The 20,364-nt window shown below is 40.2% G+C and overlaps 2 protein-coding genes and 1 long non-coding RNA gene across 4 annotated transcripts; 1 reads left to right on the plus strand and 2 right to left on the minus strand.

Moving 5' to 3' along the window:
- Positions 1 to 5,359: 5,359 nt before the first annotated feature.
- Positions 5,360 to 10,548, minus strand: LOC308073706 (C-X-C chemokine receptor type 1-like). Of its 2 annotated transcripts, XR_013932028.1 has the most exons (3): positions 8,616 to 10,548; positions 5,951 to 7,605; positions 5,360 to 5,666 (listed from the first exon to the last, which is right to left on the minus strand). XR_013932028.1 is itself a non-coding variant. In XM_080412778.1 (2 exons), the coding sequence occupies exons 1-2, from the start codon at positions 8,620 to 8,622 to the stop codon at positions 6,518 to 6,520; spliced, it is 1,095 nt and encodes a 364-aa protein (XP_080268904.1). In that variant the 5' UTR covers positions 8,623 to 10,548; the 3' UTR covers positions 5,360 to 6,517. The 2 variants fall into 2 exon arrangements, 1 of the variants encoding a protein (XP_080268904.1); XM_080412778.1 differs by having other exon boundaries at positions 5,360 to 7,605.
- LOC308073708 lies at positions 10,548 to 14,649 on the plus strand. The gene is made up of 2 exons (XR_013932029.1): positions 10,548 to 11,239; positions 12,404 to 14,649. It is a non-coding gene; the product is annotated as an uncharacterized lncRNA (long non-coding RNA).
- LOC308073707 (SOSS complex subunit B2-like) lies at positions 14,136 to 20,148 on the minus strand. The gene is made up of 6 exons (XM_080412779.1): positions 18,934 to 20,148; positions 18,034 to 18,172; positions 17,778 to 17,849; positions 16,515 to 16,599; positions 16,265 to 16,328; positions 14,136 to 15,345 (listed from the first exon to the last, which is right to left on the minus strand). Exons 1-6 carry the CDS (start codon positions 19,055 to 19,057, stop codon positions 15,134 to 15,136), a joined length of 696 nt encoding a protein of 231 aa, XP_080268905.1. The 5' UTR covers positions 19,058 to 20,148; the 3' UTR covers positions 14,136 to 15,133.
- Positions 20,149 to 20,364: the final 216 nt, after the last annotated feature.

Here is a 20,364-nt window from a genome sequence, read left to right on the forward strand (position 1 = left end):
ACACACACACACACACACACACACACACACACACACACACACACACACACACACCTGTACACAAAAATATTTGGTATAGAGTTGAAATAGTATAGGACCCCAGCAAACAACACAATATGGTTTAAGTTTAAGTGGTCAATATAAAGGTATAAAATGGCTGGTGCTTGCAGAAAAGTTGCTACTGGTATGGATGATGATCCAACACTAAATTCAGGGTTTGCCATATAGATTAAAATAATTAAAAAATATATATATATTAAAGTACTTTCTCTGACAAAAACTAAATCACAGATAAGAAGACATAATCTGAATGGAGGAAATAAAAGAAAACAAAGCTTTCAGTGTATTCATATCAAGTGAATGATGGTATGGTCAGTGTGCATGTCTTCATGCACACTTATTGTTAAAATAACAACACTAAACAGCTCAAGTAGTCAAACTTATGCATAATTAGAATGGTCAAAACGGTTATCTTGTCAACTTTTTACCCTTTTTTAAAATTATTATAGTTATACGTTTACTTTTTGCTTTTTTGAATTAGGCCTACTATTACCAATGCGTATATGGGAAAAGCCGAACAAAACAAAATGTTTACTATGTACCTCTATCAATACCAGCGATGTAAAGTAACTAAGTACATTTACTCAAGTACTGTACTTAAGTACAATTTTGAGGTATTTTTACTTTACTGGAGTATTTCCAATGTTCTGTACTTTTAATTCTACTCCACTACATCTCAGCGGCACATATTGTAGCCTACTTTTACTCCACTACAATTATTTGAAAACTTTAGTATAGGCCTAGTTAGATTTAGATTATTATTATAAAACATACATTAAGCACTTCAGCCCATTTCGGCCATTTGAAAATAGCCGATCTACAAGCTCACTAGAAAATAAAAATAAATTGGAATATTTTTGAGACATTATAACAACACAAATCTGATACGGGGGTCCGTATCAGATTTCCGTAAACATATTTTTAGATGGGGGCCCACGGACAAATAAATCTGGGAGTCCTTGCCATGAAAATGTTTGAGAACCACGTGTTTTACCAAAATTAGGAAACAAGCCCAAATAAGTAACTACACTTTAGAAACATGCCCCCAAAAAAAACACAACCCGCAACTACCAATATTTACAAGCAACTTTACAGAAAAAAAACAAGCCCACAGTCGTTTATAAGCGGACATGGCAACACTGCTCTCCCGACCTGTTCGCACCTCCAGAATTAATTAGACTAGGCTTAGCCCCTACGGAACCTCTCCCTCCGCTAAGTAGCTCCGAGATGAGGTCCCTCGTTAATTCCTGCCGGCTGCGGTCGACATTTTCGCAGATTTTCCAGTTTTACATGTTTCTTACCCCTTTCTGCACATCGTATCCAAAAAGCAAAGCAATTGCGCCACTCTCTCAGATGTTTTAAGTTCTAGCGGAACATAACAGCTTCCAACGTGTTGAAGAAAGTATTTAATTTGCCTCGGTTTTCATCCGGTTCCATGTTTTTAAGACATTGCGCAAGAGTTGCGCCCGTAGAGATAACATTACTGATTACCCTACTGGTCAAATGTTGAATTGCATCTTCTAATGCAAAATATTATGGAACCGGATGAAATCCGATGCAAATTAAATACTTTCTTCAACACGTTGGAAGCTGTTATGTTCCGCTAGAACTTAAAACATCTGAGAGAGTGGCGCAATTGCTTTGCTTTTTGGATACGATGTGCAGAAAGGGGTAAGAAACATGTAAAACTGGAAAATGTGCGAAAATGTCGACCGCATCCGGCAGGAATTAACGAGGGACCTCATCTCGGAGCTACTTAGCGGAGGGAGAGGTTCCATAGGGGCTAGACTAGGCTATGATTGCTTGGAAGTTGCTAAAGCCCACTAGTCTAGCCTACATTACAGCCCAGTCCTTCCTGACTGGTATTTTAACGGATATAACATAAAAATTGTTTTGATTTCATAATTAAAACAGCACCTACCTGAGTTATCATTCACCACAACCAGTCGATGTGGTGCTTTTCTTGTCAAGTGGGACAAGTCCAGACAAGATGCACAGTTGATTGATTCCTTGATTGATTGATTTAGACATATTTGGGAGGGGGAGGGGGATGTGGAGTCATTTCTAAATTGATATGAAGGTGTATTTTAAAGTGGACACTACTTGCCCGGTGGCAAAGTGGGGTCCGGGGACCCCCAGGGGTCCTTGAAGGGGTTCCAGGGGGTCCCCCAGTAAAATATGTTAATAGCATCAAAATCAGTAACCTATTTTATACAGATCTATGAGCTCACAACACCTTGCAAGCTTGCAGATCTGCTACTTTTGAAAGATTTAGAAAAATCTTGAAATTATGTGAAAGATTTTGAATAATTCCGATTTTATTTTACACAATCTTCTCTTCAGGGGGTTCCTGGCACAAAATATTTTTAGATGGGGGTCTGCGGTCCACGGACGAATACCAAACTGGGGGTCCTTGACATGAAAACGTTAGAGAACCTATTACTAGCCTATCAATTCCCATCATTTATTTGATAGAATTTTCCCTAAGTGCCCTCGAATCCGAGGGCACAAGGTCAGAGGCTAAAGACCCCCATGTCTCAATTTGTGCTTGCCTGCACCATATAGACCTATATGTGATTATAAAAGAAGAGCATGAAAAAAGGATGTAGAATGCACTGTAGTACACACAAACCTAGCATCCCTATTCTGGGGTTACCTTTTGGTGAAAATAGCAGATCTACAAGCCCACAACCCATCGCATTGTGATGTGTTGTGAGCTTGTCTTCAGGTGAAGATATTCAGTGCAGCGTGAAAACAGGAAGGGGCCATGGAAATGGACCCCCGGTCAACTAGGTGTGTGTGTGTTTTCTTTGATAGCACAGTGAAGAGAGACAGGATAGAATATGTAGACAGGCGATGACATCATATCTCACACAAGATGGATCTGAACCCATAATATCCAGATCAGGTTTGTCTCTATGTGATAAGCATATACATTTCTCTTTTAGATTACTAGACCAGCACCGGCCTACTCTGCAAGTCGGGAATGATGCAAGTTGGGAGAGCATGCCCCACCCGGCTATGCAATACTCGTTTTATTGTAGGCTATCCATTGTCACCTGTCAGTCTGCCTGTGTCACTTTTATGCCCATATATGGACATCTCTGTATCTGTCAGTCCTTGTCCCTTGTAGGCCCATAAATGGAGATCCCTGTCATCAGTCTATGCCTGTCATCAGTCTATGCCCCTATATGGAATGCCCATATATGGGCATATCGGTCCGATTGGTGATTCGACGATCCGACCGATATGCTTTTTGTGGTTAAGTGGTTAAAAGGAAATTCCACTTTCATTGCCCTCCTGTTTTTGCAGGAATGATGCCACATTCCAACATGTGAAAGATTGCCAAGATGGCTTCTTCAATTATTTACTTAAAGTATAGGATATAATTATTGTTATAGGCACAACGGGAACAGCCTGGACTGATAAAGAAAGATACTAATTAAGCTACAAAAAGCAATCCGTTTTTATTGGCTGTTTGCCTTCCATTTGACAGGAAATTAAAGCAGTCTTGTAAAAAAAAACTCTTGTTTAAACACATATTATTGATCTAAATATAACGCAATTATTCTAGAAATTCATTTTACATTCAGTAATGAACATGCAGTTGCTTGGATACCACTGTTCTATATTTCAGCCCACAGGGATGTACTCTGGTGTGGGCTGAGAACAAGTCTGAACAATAGAAACATTTATATCTTCAACCAAATCTCCCTGTAGAGGTGAATACAATGCATGATTGTATTATGAATTTCTTTATATTCTATAAACATATGATGCTATAAGTCACAATTGTATGAATGGTACTCATTGCATTTACTGAAATTTGCTCAGCATATTAATAACAAATTATTAGACTAATGTCAAAGTTATAAAGATTACTGAAATTAACTAAATATATATATTAAAAAAAAAACATACAATACAATATTTTAAGTGAATTATTCTAGGAGCTGCTACATCTGGATTCGGTCCTATTAATTGCGTAGTTTATAACATCATGCTTTTGGGTTCACTGTCTGACCAATATTATTGGATTATTGGACAATTTAGTAGATTGGCTATAAAATAGCCCCTTAACTGTACTTGTACAGGTTTATAGTTAATGCACATTTTCAATTTGACATTGCATTGCTACCTAATTCACAGTACAGACTACAGAGAGTTAAAGAGTCATTCAGTAATGAAGCTGCTGTTGCATAATAAAATGGCATGCAAGTAGAGAAAAGTGCAAAGGACACTCACATCCTAAACATACTAGGTAAGGTGCTGGATGAAGTGTTTGAGAGTCTAACTCTAAGGAAGAGCCTTAGCGCTTGAAATACATTTTGCCAATGGGATATATACAGTGGTGTACAGATCTTTTCTTTTCTACATGCTATGCCAATAGTGCATACATCTGGTTATGCTTAAGATTCAGTTGCAAAAAGTATTTATTGACATCTTTCATTCATCATTCATATACAGTATATACAACTCTCTCTCTCTCTCTCTCTCTCTCTCTCTCTCTCTCTCTCTCTGTTCCTCTCCACAGCATGGACCTGGTGATCCATTATGTGGAGAAGGCATGGCTTGCTGACGAGCTTCCCTTTCACCAGCTCCATTGATAACTTTGTCTTCTATCTTTAACCAAGAGCTCAAAGTGGACAGTTCCCTTGTGATGCATCATTGTGCATGAGAGGTACAGTATTAGACAAGTAATGTGATGATGAGAACATACAGATTAATTACCACACCCTCCTATTTATATTCAACTTCACCCAACCCTTTTGTGAAGTGTGCGCATGGATGCCTGTGCGCTTACATGAAAATTTGTTTTTGGATCCTGGATGTCTGTGCCACCATGCAGCGATTGCATACCGTACATAGTAGGTTGTGCCACATGCCTGATGAACACAGGGCCTACTGTTGTTGTTGATATACTGTATATATATAAATATATATATATATATTAAGGGTGTCACGATACTCGATACGTATCGAAATTGACGTTTGATACAAAAGGTGCTATACAAATAAAGTTCATTATTATTATTAACTGATGAAATGATGCCTTTCTATTTCCTGTTTGGTGTGCATGATATAAACAAACTGAATCATGATCAGCTCATCACCCATTTAACCACTAAAATGCTATTGTCATCATGCTAGCGAAATAATTATACCTACAAGGTTGTAGATTGGCTATTTTTGCTGAATGTTCACCTATTTTCACTGAATGTTTTCCTATTATGACATGCACAGAATAAGGATGCTAGGGTTCACAAACTACCTTTTATACAAGATGGAAAAAAGAAAAATGTACATGACATTTAATAATGAAGTAACACTCACAAAAACATCAACAACAACAATTTTTTTACATGCGGAACATCTTCAACTCAAAAACAGGCAAGGTGTTCGACAAGGGGCGTGAGTCTGGGTGGCAAACCACTGCAGCCACTAGGGTTCAATACCTGGCAGCTCGGGCTTGGTCGGCCGCAATGATGAAAACCTGCAGTGTTTGTGGGTGGGATGGGAAGTTTCCTTGTTGCTGCACTAGCGACTCCTACTGGTTGGTCGGGGTGTCTGATCAGTGGAGGGGATCTGGGGGAGATAGTGTGAACCTCTAGCCTGGTAAACCCCCCCTCCCTCCGGAAATCTCATTTGCATTTGGTTTCAGGAAGGAGGGTCTGGGATTGCTCACAGAGTAAAGCTGCCCGAACTGCTGCGCATTCGAACCAATCAGCGGCTGCTAGGGGCGGGATTATCCAATCACCTGCCTAGTAGCTTGAAAAAATGAAACTCCGTCTGTCATCGATTCTGCGCCCGGAGTCTCAGATGCAAGTACGCTGTGAAACAAAATGTGTGTCGCAAGCTTCTTCCATTTGACGGAGTGAGGTTAGTGAACCTCTGCACCTGTCACACCCTGCCAGTGAAACTCCTCACTCTCTGGTGAAAGGAAGTGGCTAGAGGAGGCAGATGGTACTCCCTACTTTCTTCTTGATTGCCTGCCAGGTTAAATAAATAAAGAAAACAAACTCCCCAGGCCAACAGTTGGGGGATTGGAAGTGACAAAATTGGGGAGAAAATAGTACTAAGTACTAAGCATGCAACACATTTTAACCATAGCGGTCTTCATAAGGCAGTGTATGAATGAATACTCTCAATGGAAATAATTGCAGTAATTATGGCATAGCAACCTTTAAAGAAAATAATATAAAACACAAAATACATAAGACATTGCATTAGATACAGTAAAACATGATGAATCAAGGTCCTCATTAAGACAATTAGGGGAAACAGTATTCAAGAAATGTAATACAATTAATTCTGTTGCCAATTCTGTGCCACATTCTCTATGGTCTATGGCCGATAGTGATCTCAATTGCATTTGTCCAAATCAGCAGAGGCGCCCTGCAAAAATATAGCAAATGTAAAACACAAAATAAACTGAGACAGACACCATTTGGTGCACTCACATAACTGTGAGTGTGATTTCTGATGACAGTGAGGACCTGTTGGACTTGCTGGGCCTGGTCGCCGAAGCTCTCTTGATCACACCCGTCTTCCTCAGCATTTGCACAAACCTCTTCCTGAACTTCTTCCCAACGAAGGCGTACAGCACTGGGTTGACGCAGCTGTGAAGCAGGCCCAGGCTCTGGGTCGCAAACATGGCCCTGTCCACCGCGTTCCTCGTGGCGCAGTTGAACGCCACTATCTTTGCCCTGAGAAAGGTGTCCGCAATCACTGCCAAGTGGTAGGGCGTCCAACAGAGGAGGAAGGCAACTACAACCGCCACGACCACTCTCATGGCACGTTGCCGCTGGAAGCCGTCTCGGGTGCGAAGGAGACGCTTGATGGTCACTCCGTAACAGGCGGCCATGATGACCAATGGCAGAACAAATCCCAGGGTGTGGCGCAGGCCTCTGGTAGCCAACCTCCACTCGTCAGCGCTGCTGGGGTCAAAGAGTTCGGCGCACACTTCGTGCTGACCGCCACTGGGGACGAAGGATGAATTGAACAGTCCCGGCAGGGACAGCAGACCTCCAGTGAACCAGACGAAGACACACACTCCCGTGCTGGCTAGGCGTCGGCTTGTCTTACGTGCTTCCATTCCCCGCACAATCACCAGGTAACGGTCCACACTGATGCAAGCGAGGAAGAGAATGCTAGCGTAGAAACTAAGCTCTTGCAGAATGCTTGTTATTTTGCACATGGCATCTCCAAACACCCAGCCCAGAGTAACGGAAGTGGCCCAAAAGGGGAGGGTGAGGGCCAGCAGGATGTCTGCTATAGCCAGGTGGAGAAGGTAGAGATCCGAGGAGGACAACGCGTACTGGCTGAGGCCAATCACCAGAGCCACTACAAGGTTTCCAGGGATCGCCAGCAGGAAGATGAGTACATAGAAGGCGCAGACAACAGCCATGATGACATCAGAGATGGACATGACCACACAGGGCTGGGTGACAGGGTCAAGGATGAATGAATCATTACTATAGGTGATGTTGAGATCATAGTAGATGCTACCAAAGTCATCAATGATGAAGTTAGATGTGTTGGGGTCTGAAAATGAGAGATAAATAGTACATTTTAGTCAGAGGACGCCAGTGAAAAGTATTATTCAACTCTTTTGGGGAATTTTGATAAGCTCGCAAAATGTCATTCTAAGCATATCAGATGTTATATTAAAACGTTTTGTTACAAATACAAATATTTTCACATCATACATACCACATTAAGCACTGACTACATTATGTCATGCTGAAATTCAAAATAAATGAGGGGTCTCCCAAACTGAACACGTAAATGTGTTTTTAAAGCAGCACTATGTAACCTTCCTCTTCTACCCCGGATTTGAACCTGGTTTCCTGCGCAAGTGCTGAAATGTGTACCATTGAGCTAATAAAGCATTCCTGCTTGCTCAGGGGATAAATTGAATCTTCGTGTCAGATCCTGTGTGTCTAGGTGAGACGTGACCTTTAACACGATGTAAATGTCTCAGAAGAGCAGAGAGACAAAATACAACCACCCCAATTGTATAAGTTATATTGTATTAACATACACCATATAGATTGGACAAAATTACATTTTATTCATTAAAAAAAGGTTACATGGTGCTGCTTTAATGTGCTTTTTATGGAGAATATGGTGTTGTTACAGTAGCAACACTATAGCCAAATAACAGTGTGGTGTTTATTGTTTAAAAAAGAGGACATACATTTTTGGCCTCACTAACAATAAGCTGAACATATAACGTAGCTTCATTTATAGTGCTCTTAAAGGACACATATCATTAAAATGTTGAGTGCTGATATAATTTCTTAGACCTTAACAAAGTATTTTATTTTATTTAGAAACTTTATAAAATGTATCATAATCATAAAACATATTTCACCAAGATAAATAACGTATTAATAAATAGTAAACAGCACTACAAGCAATTACAATTATGTAAAATACTGTGTATATTCACAGTACATGAGGTATAATTAAATCCAATATGATATCCTCATGAAAATACAATATTACTTTAGTCATTAAAATCCTTAAAATTGAGAATGAAAAATTCTCACCCGTCATTGTGGAGTCCTCTTTACAAATACCAGCTTGTATGTCTGTCACAAGCAGACAGGGAACCACACGTATGTGTACACCCCCCTCCCGACACTAGCCATGTTTCCACATTTGCATAATATGTACACACTCACACCACATGAACCATAAAGTCCCTATTCTGGGGGCGAACATTTGGCAAAAATAATAATAAACAAGCTCACAAAGCGTCACAACCAACATAATGTAAATTGTTTATTTTTGATGAAGAGATTTGGTGTAGAGGGAAGCGGACCTAGTGTAGATCCCTGCGGGACCCCGGTCAACTAAGAATAGGGTTTCAACTTTAAGTACTAAAGCCCAATTGTATGTATTTGTATTGTCAATAACCAAAGCATTATTGGAATTACTTGTTGTTCTTATCATCACAATACACTGCAATTGCCACAGGGATAAATATATTTTATGGGTAACAACAGTTTAACAATTGGTGAAAATTAGAGCTTGAAATACTTCTGTTCTGAAGTTTACATACACTGAAATATTAAGAAATATATTACAGTCCCAAGTCTCTGCTCCCTAATTGCTACCACTATCTTTCATGTGGTTAACCATGATTCAATATTTTAGAACATTTTCTGTTTTGGTTTTAACTTTTTTCCTTCTCTTAAACAAATCCCTGGTAGATGAAACTGAAGAAACACCTAATAATGATGTTTTATGGATATCTTACAGTAAGTGAGTAGGAAATATTTTGAGAGTACGCAAAATAGTATTTCTGGTTATTATAGCAGGATTGGTCAGAAACACACAAAAACAATCCAACCACAATGTTTCCGTATAAAGAAAACAAAGCACAATATTTCCAAGTGAAAGTACCCTGAGCCACATTGCTTCTGTCATGAGATTACTGTTTGCTTCTGTCATGAGATTACTGTTTGTCTCACCAAAGCCGAAAGAGAAACTGATAAACTATACTCATATAAATAAATTCAGTTGTATCAAAGGATCCTGTTTATGGTATGCTGCCCATTTTCTAGAATACGTCTTCTGATCAAATAAGACCTTTCATTGTGATCAAAACAATCAGAATCAGAGTACATTACTGTACTTCAGTGGTTCCAGGGGTCCCCAACAAAATGACGAATTTTGTATTTCACCAGCTATAAGTTGTACATGTATAGATTTCACTCTATCCACTGTTATGCCCATACCTACAATATAGACACTGTTGTAGAATTCTGTACTAAATCTACTCTAACAAGAAAAATCTTCTCTTATTGGGGTACCTGGCACAAAATATTTTCAAATGGGGGTCTACAGCCTAATGCATATACATCTGGAACCACTTCTCTATATAATACTGATCTTGTGAATATACAGTCAAAATAGTCAAAGAGAAATTCTTTAGAGGAAGTTCTTAGCTCATGATGACTTGCATCTCTGTTGCCACGAGTTTCTACCATCACACTTCCTGCAACACTTCCAATGTCACAAGTATGGTATGTGCATCAAAAGGTTACAGGGTTTATATAACTGGTTACTGGGAAGGGAAGTTTGGCTTAAATAAATAAGCTATTGGATCTATCATGTGATTGAGAGAAATTGCAGTTTTGACTCCAGTTCCTGAATTAACTGTTGCAGTGCTATTATGTGTCGATTCTGGCATTATAAACAGCAGTAAATTAAGTTTTTGAGGGAATTGTGGTTTTGGAATAAGAACAGGTGTCATAGCAGTGACAGCAGGCAAAACAAGATAAACAAATACTGTAAGGTATAACATTCTGGCATTAGTACCTGCAAATGGTCTCTCTCTCTCTCTCACACACACACACACACACACACACACACACACACACACACACACACACACACACACACACACACACACACACACACACACACACACACACACACACACACACACACACACACACACACACACACACACACACACACACGTTTTTGTGTCATTCAGCCATATAAATACAGGTGAACGGTAAGGTGTTTCTTCAAGTTCAGTGTACATATACAACAATAATACACTAGTGACTGAGGCAACAGATAAGCCAATAAGCCTACAGACTACAGTGAAAATGGTAATACCACTGTTGCAGGACAAATATAGACTGAACACACACACAAGCACGCACGCAAGCACACCCACCTGTGTGTTGACTGCATTATTGTTGTACACATACACTGGACTTGAAAAAACTCCTTATAGTTCGTCTGTATTTAATATAAGACCTTTATTCATTTATATGGCTGAATGACAAATAAAACTACTTGAAATGTAAGCGAACAACAGTGAATTTATATATATATATATAATATATTGCTAATTTTATCATGAGGGACATAATCATACAGGCATAATAATACAGTAGATGGTGATGGTCAACTATCCGACTTGTCTACTATGACCATCCACGCACAGGGAAATCTTTCAACATTAAGGTTGTCATAACATGCAAGACCACTAATGTAATATACTGAGAAGAGACACAAAGTCCAACATGGTGGGAAGTGGTTAAATCAAAACCTTCATCTTTAGTCTTTTCGGTAGCTTTCACTGGTATAGGCTAGCTTTGGGCTTTATTTCCATCTTTGTTCATGAATTGCTGTTCTCTCTATGTCTGTTGTGATATCCTTATTGTCTCCACCAGGCCGAAAGGCATGGCGAGAGTATGTTTTACCCCCTGTCCGTCCGTCCGTCCGTCCGTCATTCTGTCATTTTGTGTACAGCTAATCTCTGGCACCGTTGGCTTGATCGCAGCGAAACTGTGCACACACACTGCCTGGATGCCAGAGCAGAACCTCTGCCCCAAATGTTTCACATGGACCTGTTATAGCGCCACCGGGAGGCCGCTTTTTGCAAAACACATTTTTTGACAGTACTCCTACAGATTTTATCCAAACATCACGCAATTCAGTACACAGTATCTCTATAGTCATGTGATCAACACGGATCTGTCCAATTTTCCATATTCTATCCTGATTGGCTAAGGTTGGCTTCCAAAGTTTGCAGGATTGCTCAGTTTTCACCAAAATGGCTCAAATCATGAACGCAGCTTGCGATTTCCGTGAGATTTCACACGCACATTCCCACACTAGGCCGAGGAATAAATGCCACTTTAAATGTTTCAAATCAGCCTCATGGTGGCGCTATAAAAGGCCGATTTGTATTTTGAACTATAGCTGTACCGATCTGCGTGAAACTTTGCACGCACACTCCCTGGAGGCCAAGAAAAAACATCTGCCCTGCTTTTTTCACATTTGCCTTTCGTAGCACCACCAGGAGGCCGACTTATGTAAAACAAATGTTTTGATGTAAGCCTTCAGAATTTATCTAAATTTCACGCAAAGCGGTACACATGATCTCTATAGTCATGTGATCAAGATGGATCCGTTTAATTTTTCATATTCCATCCTGATTGGCTAACATTGACATCTAAAGTTTGCAGGAGTGGCCCGTTTTGAACGAAATGCCACAAATCATGAACGCAGCGTCCGATTGCGGTGACACTTTGCACGCACATTCGGACTACGTTGAAGAACAAATGCCACTCTTTTAACATTGCCCTATTATAGCGCCACCAGGAGGCCGATTTTTGCAACACTTTTCTTTTTTATATTACTCCTACAAATGTTGTCCAATCATGCAAATCGGTACCCATTATCTCTATAGTCAAGTGATCAAGATGGTTCTGTCCGATTTTTCATATTCCATCCTGATTGGCAAATTCTGAACATTGCTGCCCCACAATAACCTACCTGACCTGGCGGAGACCTGTGCTCCGAGGAGCACTTTTTCTAGTTGGTTCCTATTTTCAGCTCTATTTTGGACATGTCATTATAGGCTCTAACGCATTATAGGCTCCAACACTAAAATGTGCTATTCTTTATACAATGAAGTATATACAGTAATTGGACATGAATTCCCATATTGGTCTATTGCTGTTGCCACTTTTAAAGATGAGTCAAAAGTTTCAAATGTTTTAATCATTCTATTCTCTACATAAGTTGGAATTAAAAAAAGGTGTACTCCTTTTATTCATATTTATTATGCTGGATTTGTTTTGGGGTATTTTCAGTGAAGACATTTGGTGTGGAGGGAAATGCTAGCAGACCTAGTATAGAGCCCTGGGGGAGACTACGGTCAAGTAAGTATAGGGTTTAAGTCATTAATATATATGTACTATGAAATGTGCATTACATGTTATTTTGATATATGTCTTAGTACATTACTATGTCCAATTCCATGTTGTGTAATGTATGGGAACATCAGATTGTACTGGGTTCAGTTAGTTTATTATGACCAGGTGGCTTGTCATGTGACCTGACCTAGTAGGCAGAGAAGTTTCTGTATTCTCTCCTTTATCTGGTATAGATGTCACTCCAAACATCACATGTAGTGGTGTTAAAATGTTATAGGAACATTTCCTAGTGTGTACTTATTTTCAAATCCGTCAGAGTATAAGTAAAAAGACCTGATCGAGGCAATGATTATTTAATCGCAGAAAATGTGTGCATAATTTCATTAGAAGGAGTTTAAAATGATATTGTTAATATGTTTATCATAAGTTTAATTTGAAATAGCCTGGATTATAGAGTTTGAATCTCTGCCCATATGGATACAGTACAATGAGGTAACAGCTTGGTCAGAAATAAGGCAACATGTGCATACACATCCAGCCATAATGTCTTGGTGCAACAAAGGATATGGGGTAATGTGGGTTATATGGATCATTTGCAATACACGGTTTCAAAATGCGGACCACAACGCTAACAAATATCTTCAAGGGAATTCAGTCACTTTGGATGGTTTCTAATAGGCTACACTATATTCTGTAGTTCTTCCCCAGTATGCTGTTGAGGGAAAGTTAGGGATCTGTATAAATCTATAAGGCTACCTGTTCCACATGAGATAATTCTGTATATTTGCAACATAATGCACGTTCAACATGGACAGTTACCAGTCACACATCATCGTTGTAGCTTGTTGCAAGTGTTGTAGCTTGTCACAAGACGTCTAAAATGTATGCTAGTGTAGTTCACATTTATTAAACTAGATGGCAGTGTGGAATGAAATATCACATGACTGGTTCTCTCCTGGGACACACTGAATCAGCCAGTAGTTCTGCCAAGAAAATGTTGGTGCTTGTGCTTCAAAACATTACAAAACGGTTGCACCTGAAAGGCCCAACCACTTGACTCCTTGACATTCAGCGAAAAGAGTCTATCCACAAGCTGTTGTCCCAGCTCTGTCTGTCCCCTCCACATGTATGCCCTCTGTAGCTCTGTGCAGAACACGGCAGCAAACCCCAATCCATAAAAGCCATTTATGAACAAATATTTTACGTCACCACACAGATTTAACTGTGGACAACAGTGTGATTGCATCCCTTTGTGTGGCTTGCCATTCAAAATGTATGTATATTTTGTCTCCAGTCTGTTACTTGTTCAGCTGCTGAGACTTCAGTTCAGTCGAGGAAAACGCAATGGGACTATGTCAAACAAACTACAGAAAACCCACATTGGCAGCAGAATTATTGTAAAATTTATTTGGTGAACCCCTTTGCCAGTAGTTCTTAAGTGGTCCCAGCTTCATGAAGGCTATCATTCAAAACTGAAGGCAAATGGGGAGGCAAAAAAAAAAGAAAAACATGAAAACCGTTGAACCTAATTCTAAGCTACCTACCAGTTGTTAAAAATTCAAAACTATCACCTTTCCTTTCACAGAGTCACTTCTGATACGATTTGGTTCAAAGAGGGAAGACCCTTTAGAAGAGTTTCGCTTGTGCATTCAGTCCAAGAGCTCATTTTCACCTACTTAAGGCCTTGTTTTCCACCAAAAAAGCAGAAATTATTTCCTGAATCAAATGACAGCGAAGGTTTGTTTTTTTCCGCTATAAATTAAGAGAAGAAAAGTGCATCAAGTGTTCAAGTAGGGTGTATAGTTTCAGAGAATAAAAACAGGGATGGGGCGTTGGAGTGATACTGTAACGCCTAATTTATATTTGGTTGTACGCTGGTCTCGTGCACCAAAAATAGCTGATCTACATGCTCACAACGCGATGCGGGGTGTTATGAGTAGATCGGCTATTTTGTGTGCTACACACAGTGCAACCAAGTATAAATCAGGCATAACACTGGCACAGAACTGACAATTTGCAGTGGGAAATTGGGAGGGAGAGGAGGAGGCGGGCTGGGAGAAGGCTGGCCATAAGACCATGCCAAAAACTTGACAGTTCAACCAGTTCCATGAGCGTGTCAGGTGGTATGTCAGAATTAGTCACTGTGCTGCTACCCGATAGCCCTACTAGCACTATACTCAACAAATGACACATTTTACTACGGTTAGATTGTATAAAATAAAAAAATACTCGTACTAGAAGCCTATCGTTTATTTAATTGTTGTGAAAGCCGGTTTTGGCTGTGAAAGTAGTGAGGGCTGAAGGGCTACAAAGAGGAAGGGAGGAATAAATGGGAGAAGTAGATTCTCCACATGACGACCACCCCCCCAAACCCAATTTTATCTTTTGGCACGACGTGGGTCCCTGCCGTTGCTAATGGTAACCGAGGGTTTAGTTGCTGTTGTAGGAGGTCCAGTAGCAGTTACTGGGGGTGCACCGTTGCCAGGCGACCGACCATTGGGTCGCCCTACACCCCCAAAGGTGGAGTCACGGGGTGCACCGGATGGGGCGTTGTTGTTGTTGTTGGCAAATGGTTGCATGGCACCGTTACCTGTGGAGATACAATATGAAAAAAGTGACAACTCGAGAGTTGCAGTGATCTACCTCATTGTTATTGACTGTACATTTATGCCTGTAAAAATCTATAGTTGGTAATTATACTATCGATTACTTTATCAGGTTAATTGAGTAAGTTATTTTCTGCATTTTTGTATGTGCACATCAACAAATCATTGTGAAATTTTATTTTTTTATAATCAACTGAATCAAGTAGTCTGAAGCCCTGCAAAAGTAGCTAGGGTAAGCTTACAACGGGCAACTATTTTTATTAGAATAGATACTTTTTTATAATCAATTAAATGTTGCACCCCTCCTGTATCTCCGCGCAAAAGGAAGCGTACCAGTACTCATGAATGAGACCCAATAAGACAGTTGTCGGGCTCACTGCAGCAGAAAACAGTTCTTCATGAAACTGCAGAGGCATGGACAAGAAACTAGTGACAGTGTTGTGATTTCTGGAATTATGTTGCCGTTGGGTTTTTTCAAATACATTTCTCGCTGTCATGAGAGCCACAAACCAAATGCCATTGAGGTCCACTGAAGCGCTCATCTCTACAGCAAAAATATCTAAACCTTGGTAAATCACACAGAATGACAGAGACCGTCTGGATGGAGAGATAGCACCCCATGTTAGATGGAAAATAGGTTTTTGTTTTGGGTGGGCTGCACTTTTGAAGTATTTCCCCTTACTAGAATTCTGTCAAGCAGAGACTTTCAGGACAATATAAAATGTAACTAAGATGTTTTTGTTGTTACAGTGTTAATGAAGGAGACTAAATCCAGCACCAGTTCACAGCACTTTCAAGTTTACCGTTAATACAACCACTTCCCAAACACAAGTAATCAATAGCCAATCAGCTGTATTTACCCGTCTGTTAGTACAGTACACCCAATTCGTTTCAACAACTTACCTGGTGGGGCAGGTGTACCTGAATTCTGAGGCGGAGAGTTTCCCCTATTCTGGTCTGGTTTACCCTGTCGGTCACAAAGTAGAAAATTGTCACAGGGTAATCATCTGAAAGGCATCATATTTAGGTTTGCACTTTTAGCAGCTATACTATGCAACCATACATTATGTACTATGCAACCATATACAAAAACATAAATCACAATGAGTTATCCGAAAGTTTAAAATAACTTGGAGGAATGGCAGGTACTCACAGATTTGTTTTGCTGATTGGACTGGTTTAGCAGCTCTGGGTTTGGTTCACTGAAGTTTGGCACTTCTGAATACACCATGCAGAACCTAGGAGACAGGAAGGAAAAAAAATAAGAAAAAAAAGACAGATTGAAATAGGGGCGAAATTATTTATTGAATAATCGTCGACAGGAAATGTATCAAATAAACATTTTAGTAATTAAATAATCGGACTACAAAATATTTCAGATGATGTGCTACTTATACTTGGTTCCATTTTATAAATCCCATTTTATAAATCCCGGAAGGTAGTTGTATGCCTCCACCAACCAGTTAACACCTGCGTCTGACCCGACTCATATACGGTACCTACATAGTGAAGACTTACAGAATTTCATGAATGTGCTTTGTGAGGTCACAGTGACAATGGCCACCTACTTCTAATCAGTTCATCCATGACTTCAAACTGACATTTGTGTTGCCTAATGTCATGAAATTCCCTCAAGGCAGTCCGGAGATCGCGTTTACGAGGATAGGATGGACGTACATACAGACAACCCTAAGACATAATGCATCCGCCCACGGCTGTGCTCCTAACGAGGCATAAAAAGGAAATGCCATCATGATCATGTGGCACTTCATTCACGCATTGCACGGTCATTTTATGGTCTAAATTAATTGGGAGATGAACCGATTATGAAAATAATCGTTCCGTTGCAGCCCTAGATTGAAAGGCGTATGTTCACTGTGATGTCAGGTCATGTTAGATTGAAATTATGTTTTAAGGAATGACATCTTTTACCCATTTTCCAAGACTTTCTCCAACCCGACACATTTGTTCCCTATGAACCATTAATACAAACTGTTAAGTCACAGTAATTAATAATTGGGTGAGTATACACAGAGTGCTACAAATGGAAGGCTGCCATTTGTAGTGGAATCCCTCCACGAAAATGCATTGCGTGTTCTATGGCTGGAACAATCCGGTATTTTAGGGCTAGTTTTTGGTCAAAGCAGGTTGCGTGCTTGCCCTGAAAGGAAACATGTCACTTTATGCTCTCATGGCTGTTTTCACCAGTGCAAACCATTAATTTTCATTACTTATTATGAATAAAACTGGGTTGGGTGACTGGGTCACAATGAGCATGGATCAATATTACTGGGTCATAGCTGAAAAGGTTTGTGCAGCTCTTACAGTAAGCTATGGCACACAAGATTCCAATGGCAACGGGCACCAAGAGCTTCCTACAAATATAAATAGACCATGTTGTTGCTTGGCTACTCACTCGCCTATCTTCTGCAGGTCTCCACCTCTCCCAGTGTAAAGGGTCAGACAGCCCTTCCAAATGGATGCATACCTATTGGGGGACCAGACAAGAAAAATACACATCTGAATGTCTTATAAAAAAGACTCAAGGTGTGTTATTATTTACCATTTGTATTTTCAAACAAGCGTTCATCAGTTCCTAGTATTTCAATACTGCTGGATTGCCCCAGTCTGTGAATGACAGAAAGCATGCATGTGTGCAACACCCTCTCTACCCTCTTGTCAGCCGGATAATGTCCCCTGCCTGGATGAGACTGCCAAGCTCGTCCCACACGGAGATGGCGATGCTCCCGCTTTTGTCTGCCACCTTGCAGGAACGCACCTCATGGCCATCCTTCGTTTTAGTCACTCGCCCTAACAAGAGAGAACCACAAATAACAAGTCTTCAAGCAGAAAAGGTTGTGTGTATTGCATGTAAACTGTATATTATACTGTGTGTATATTATACATACATACACACACACACAAACATATATACATACATATAGACACACACACACACACACACACACACAGATAGAGATAGAGATAGAGATAGAGATATATATATATACACATATATACACACACACATATATACACACACACACACACACACACACAGTTTGTGAGCGTGAACGCGCGCGCGTGACAGATATCCATTCTACCGTTGTCCCTTTAAGAAAACGGGCAACGAGTTGGAGATAAAAAGGCATGTAGAGCAGTGACCAGTGTTGCCATGTCTGCTTATTATAAGCGACTTTGGGCTTGTTTTTCTGTAAAGTTGCTTGTAAATAATATTGGTAATTGCGGGTTGCTGTTTTTTGGGCTTGATTCTAAAGTGTTGTTGCTTATTTGGGCTTGTTTTCTAATGTCCGCAGATCCCCCACTTCTGAAAATATTTTGTATCTTTGAAAATAGAAGATATACAAGCTCACAACGCGTTGTGAGCTTGTAGATCTGCCATTTTCAAATAGCCGATGCAATTTAGGTTTAAAGTGCTCATGTGGCCTATATAGTCGCTTCTTTTGGACTAGTTTTCATAGGCCTGGTTACTTGTTTCTCTCGCAAAATCTGGCAAGTGGCAACACTGATGTAGAGCAGCCAGCCAGTGTGACATGTTGAGAAGAACTCACCTATCTCCAACACGATGAATACGATGTTCAAGTTCTTCGATCCGGGCTTCACGTCCTTGATCAAGAACAGGGCCGCCTCGGTGGTGGTGGTGGTTGTTGTTGTTGTTGTTGTGGGGTTTGACATCGTTACAATATTCTAAAATGTAAAAATAAATAAGACAAAAGCTGACAACCGTCAACTTCCCTCCTCTCTCTCTCCACCTCCTCCTCCTGCCCCCCTGTCACTTAAACCTGCTCGCTACCAGTGGCTGGCTTCAGGCGTCTAGCGAGCTAGCATGCTAGCTAACGACAGCTAGCTGGTTATGCTGTCAATGTTTATTTATTTTACTGAGTATGTAACTCTTTATTACGAGACGGCGAAACAGAAAGAGGTGGAAATGCAGTTCAACTCCCTCTCTCTCCCTCTCCAACAGAGACAATAACGTTAATACGCTGTTATTAAACTATTATTATTATTAGCGTTTAGCCGTTAGCCTGGTGCTTCTTTCTGTTGTTTTCTCTCAACAACTTTCTGTTAGCCGCCATCGCGGCTTAACGTTACTTCCTCCTGCATGGAACGTTTCCTGGCGTGGAAAGAGCATTTTAACAACCAAGTTTGGTACTTGATAGCTTATTTGGCTTTCCCTATAGGACGGCTAATCCGTAATAAAACAACTAATCTCAATAAAGAGGGCTAGCTATAATAGGTCATCACATTCGGATCCTTATCAGACTTGACACTGTGGCAGTTATTATTAACGGCTATAAATGCTGCATCGAATAGGCTTGATTCTCACAAGAAAAAGCACAGCTTCCACTGACTTCCGTGTGATTTCACACAATATATCAAGTTGTCGTTATAGAACTAGACATCAGAGCGGCTATATCTTCATCTATGCATATTGAATACAGTTGTCTTGTCAATGCTATCAAGTCCAATCATTTCTTTTGTTTGTTTCTTGAGCAAATAGACGATCTCTCCCTCTCCCTCTCTTTTGTGAGCTTCTTTCTCGTCCTGACTCCTGACCAAACTGACTGCTTTGTTTGCAGATCTAATGTGTCTATGGCGTCATATCATGGCCACTGACGTTATTAGTTTAAGCTAGATGTCGTGTTAGTTAATTAAGTGACCGACCCTTCTTATGATTTTCTATAATGCTAAAGAAAGCCCATTATTGTTATAGCAATTAAATAAGTCTGCACGAGCTGTGATGTTGTCCCATCCTGCTTCAACAATGCCCCCAGAAGCGACGATGAACTGCGCTGCCGGTCGTATTTATACACAAGGGGCAGTGTTGCCAGATTTTGCGAGAGAAATAAGCAACCAGGTCTATGAAAACAAGACCAAAAGAAGCGACCACTCTCTCTAACCCTAACATTTGGGTCTACACATAATATTAATTTGGGGGTCCTTGACATGAAAATGTTTGAGAACCACTGCTTTAAACAACA

The sequence above is a fragment of the Gymnoscopelus braueri genome (assembly GCF_963280865.1).
Source record: "Gymnoscopelus braueri genome assembly, chromosome: 18".
Taxonomy (NCBI): Eukaryota; Metazoa; Chordata; class Actinopteri; order Myctophiformes; family Myctophidae; genus Gymnoscopelus; species Gymnoscopelus braueri.

Excerpts from the sequence above, each read along its gene's own strand:
- LOC308073707 (XM_080412779.1), bottom strand. The coding sequence starts at position 19,057 with ATGTCAAACCCCACAACAACAACAACAACAACCACCACCACCACCGAG. Across the intron at positions 17,850-18,033 it reads ATTATCCGGCTGACAAGAGG|GTATGCATCCATTTGGAAGG; the intron begins GTAGAGAGGGTG and ends GTCCCCCAATAG. Across the intron at positions 15,346-16,264 it reads AGGTACACCTGCCCCACCAG|GTAACGGTGCCATGCAACCA; the intron begins GTAAGTTGTTGA and ends GTATCTCCACAG.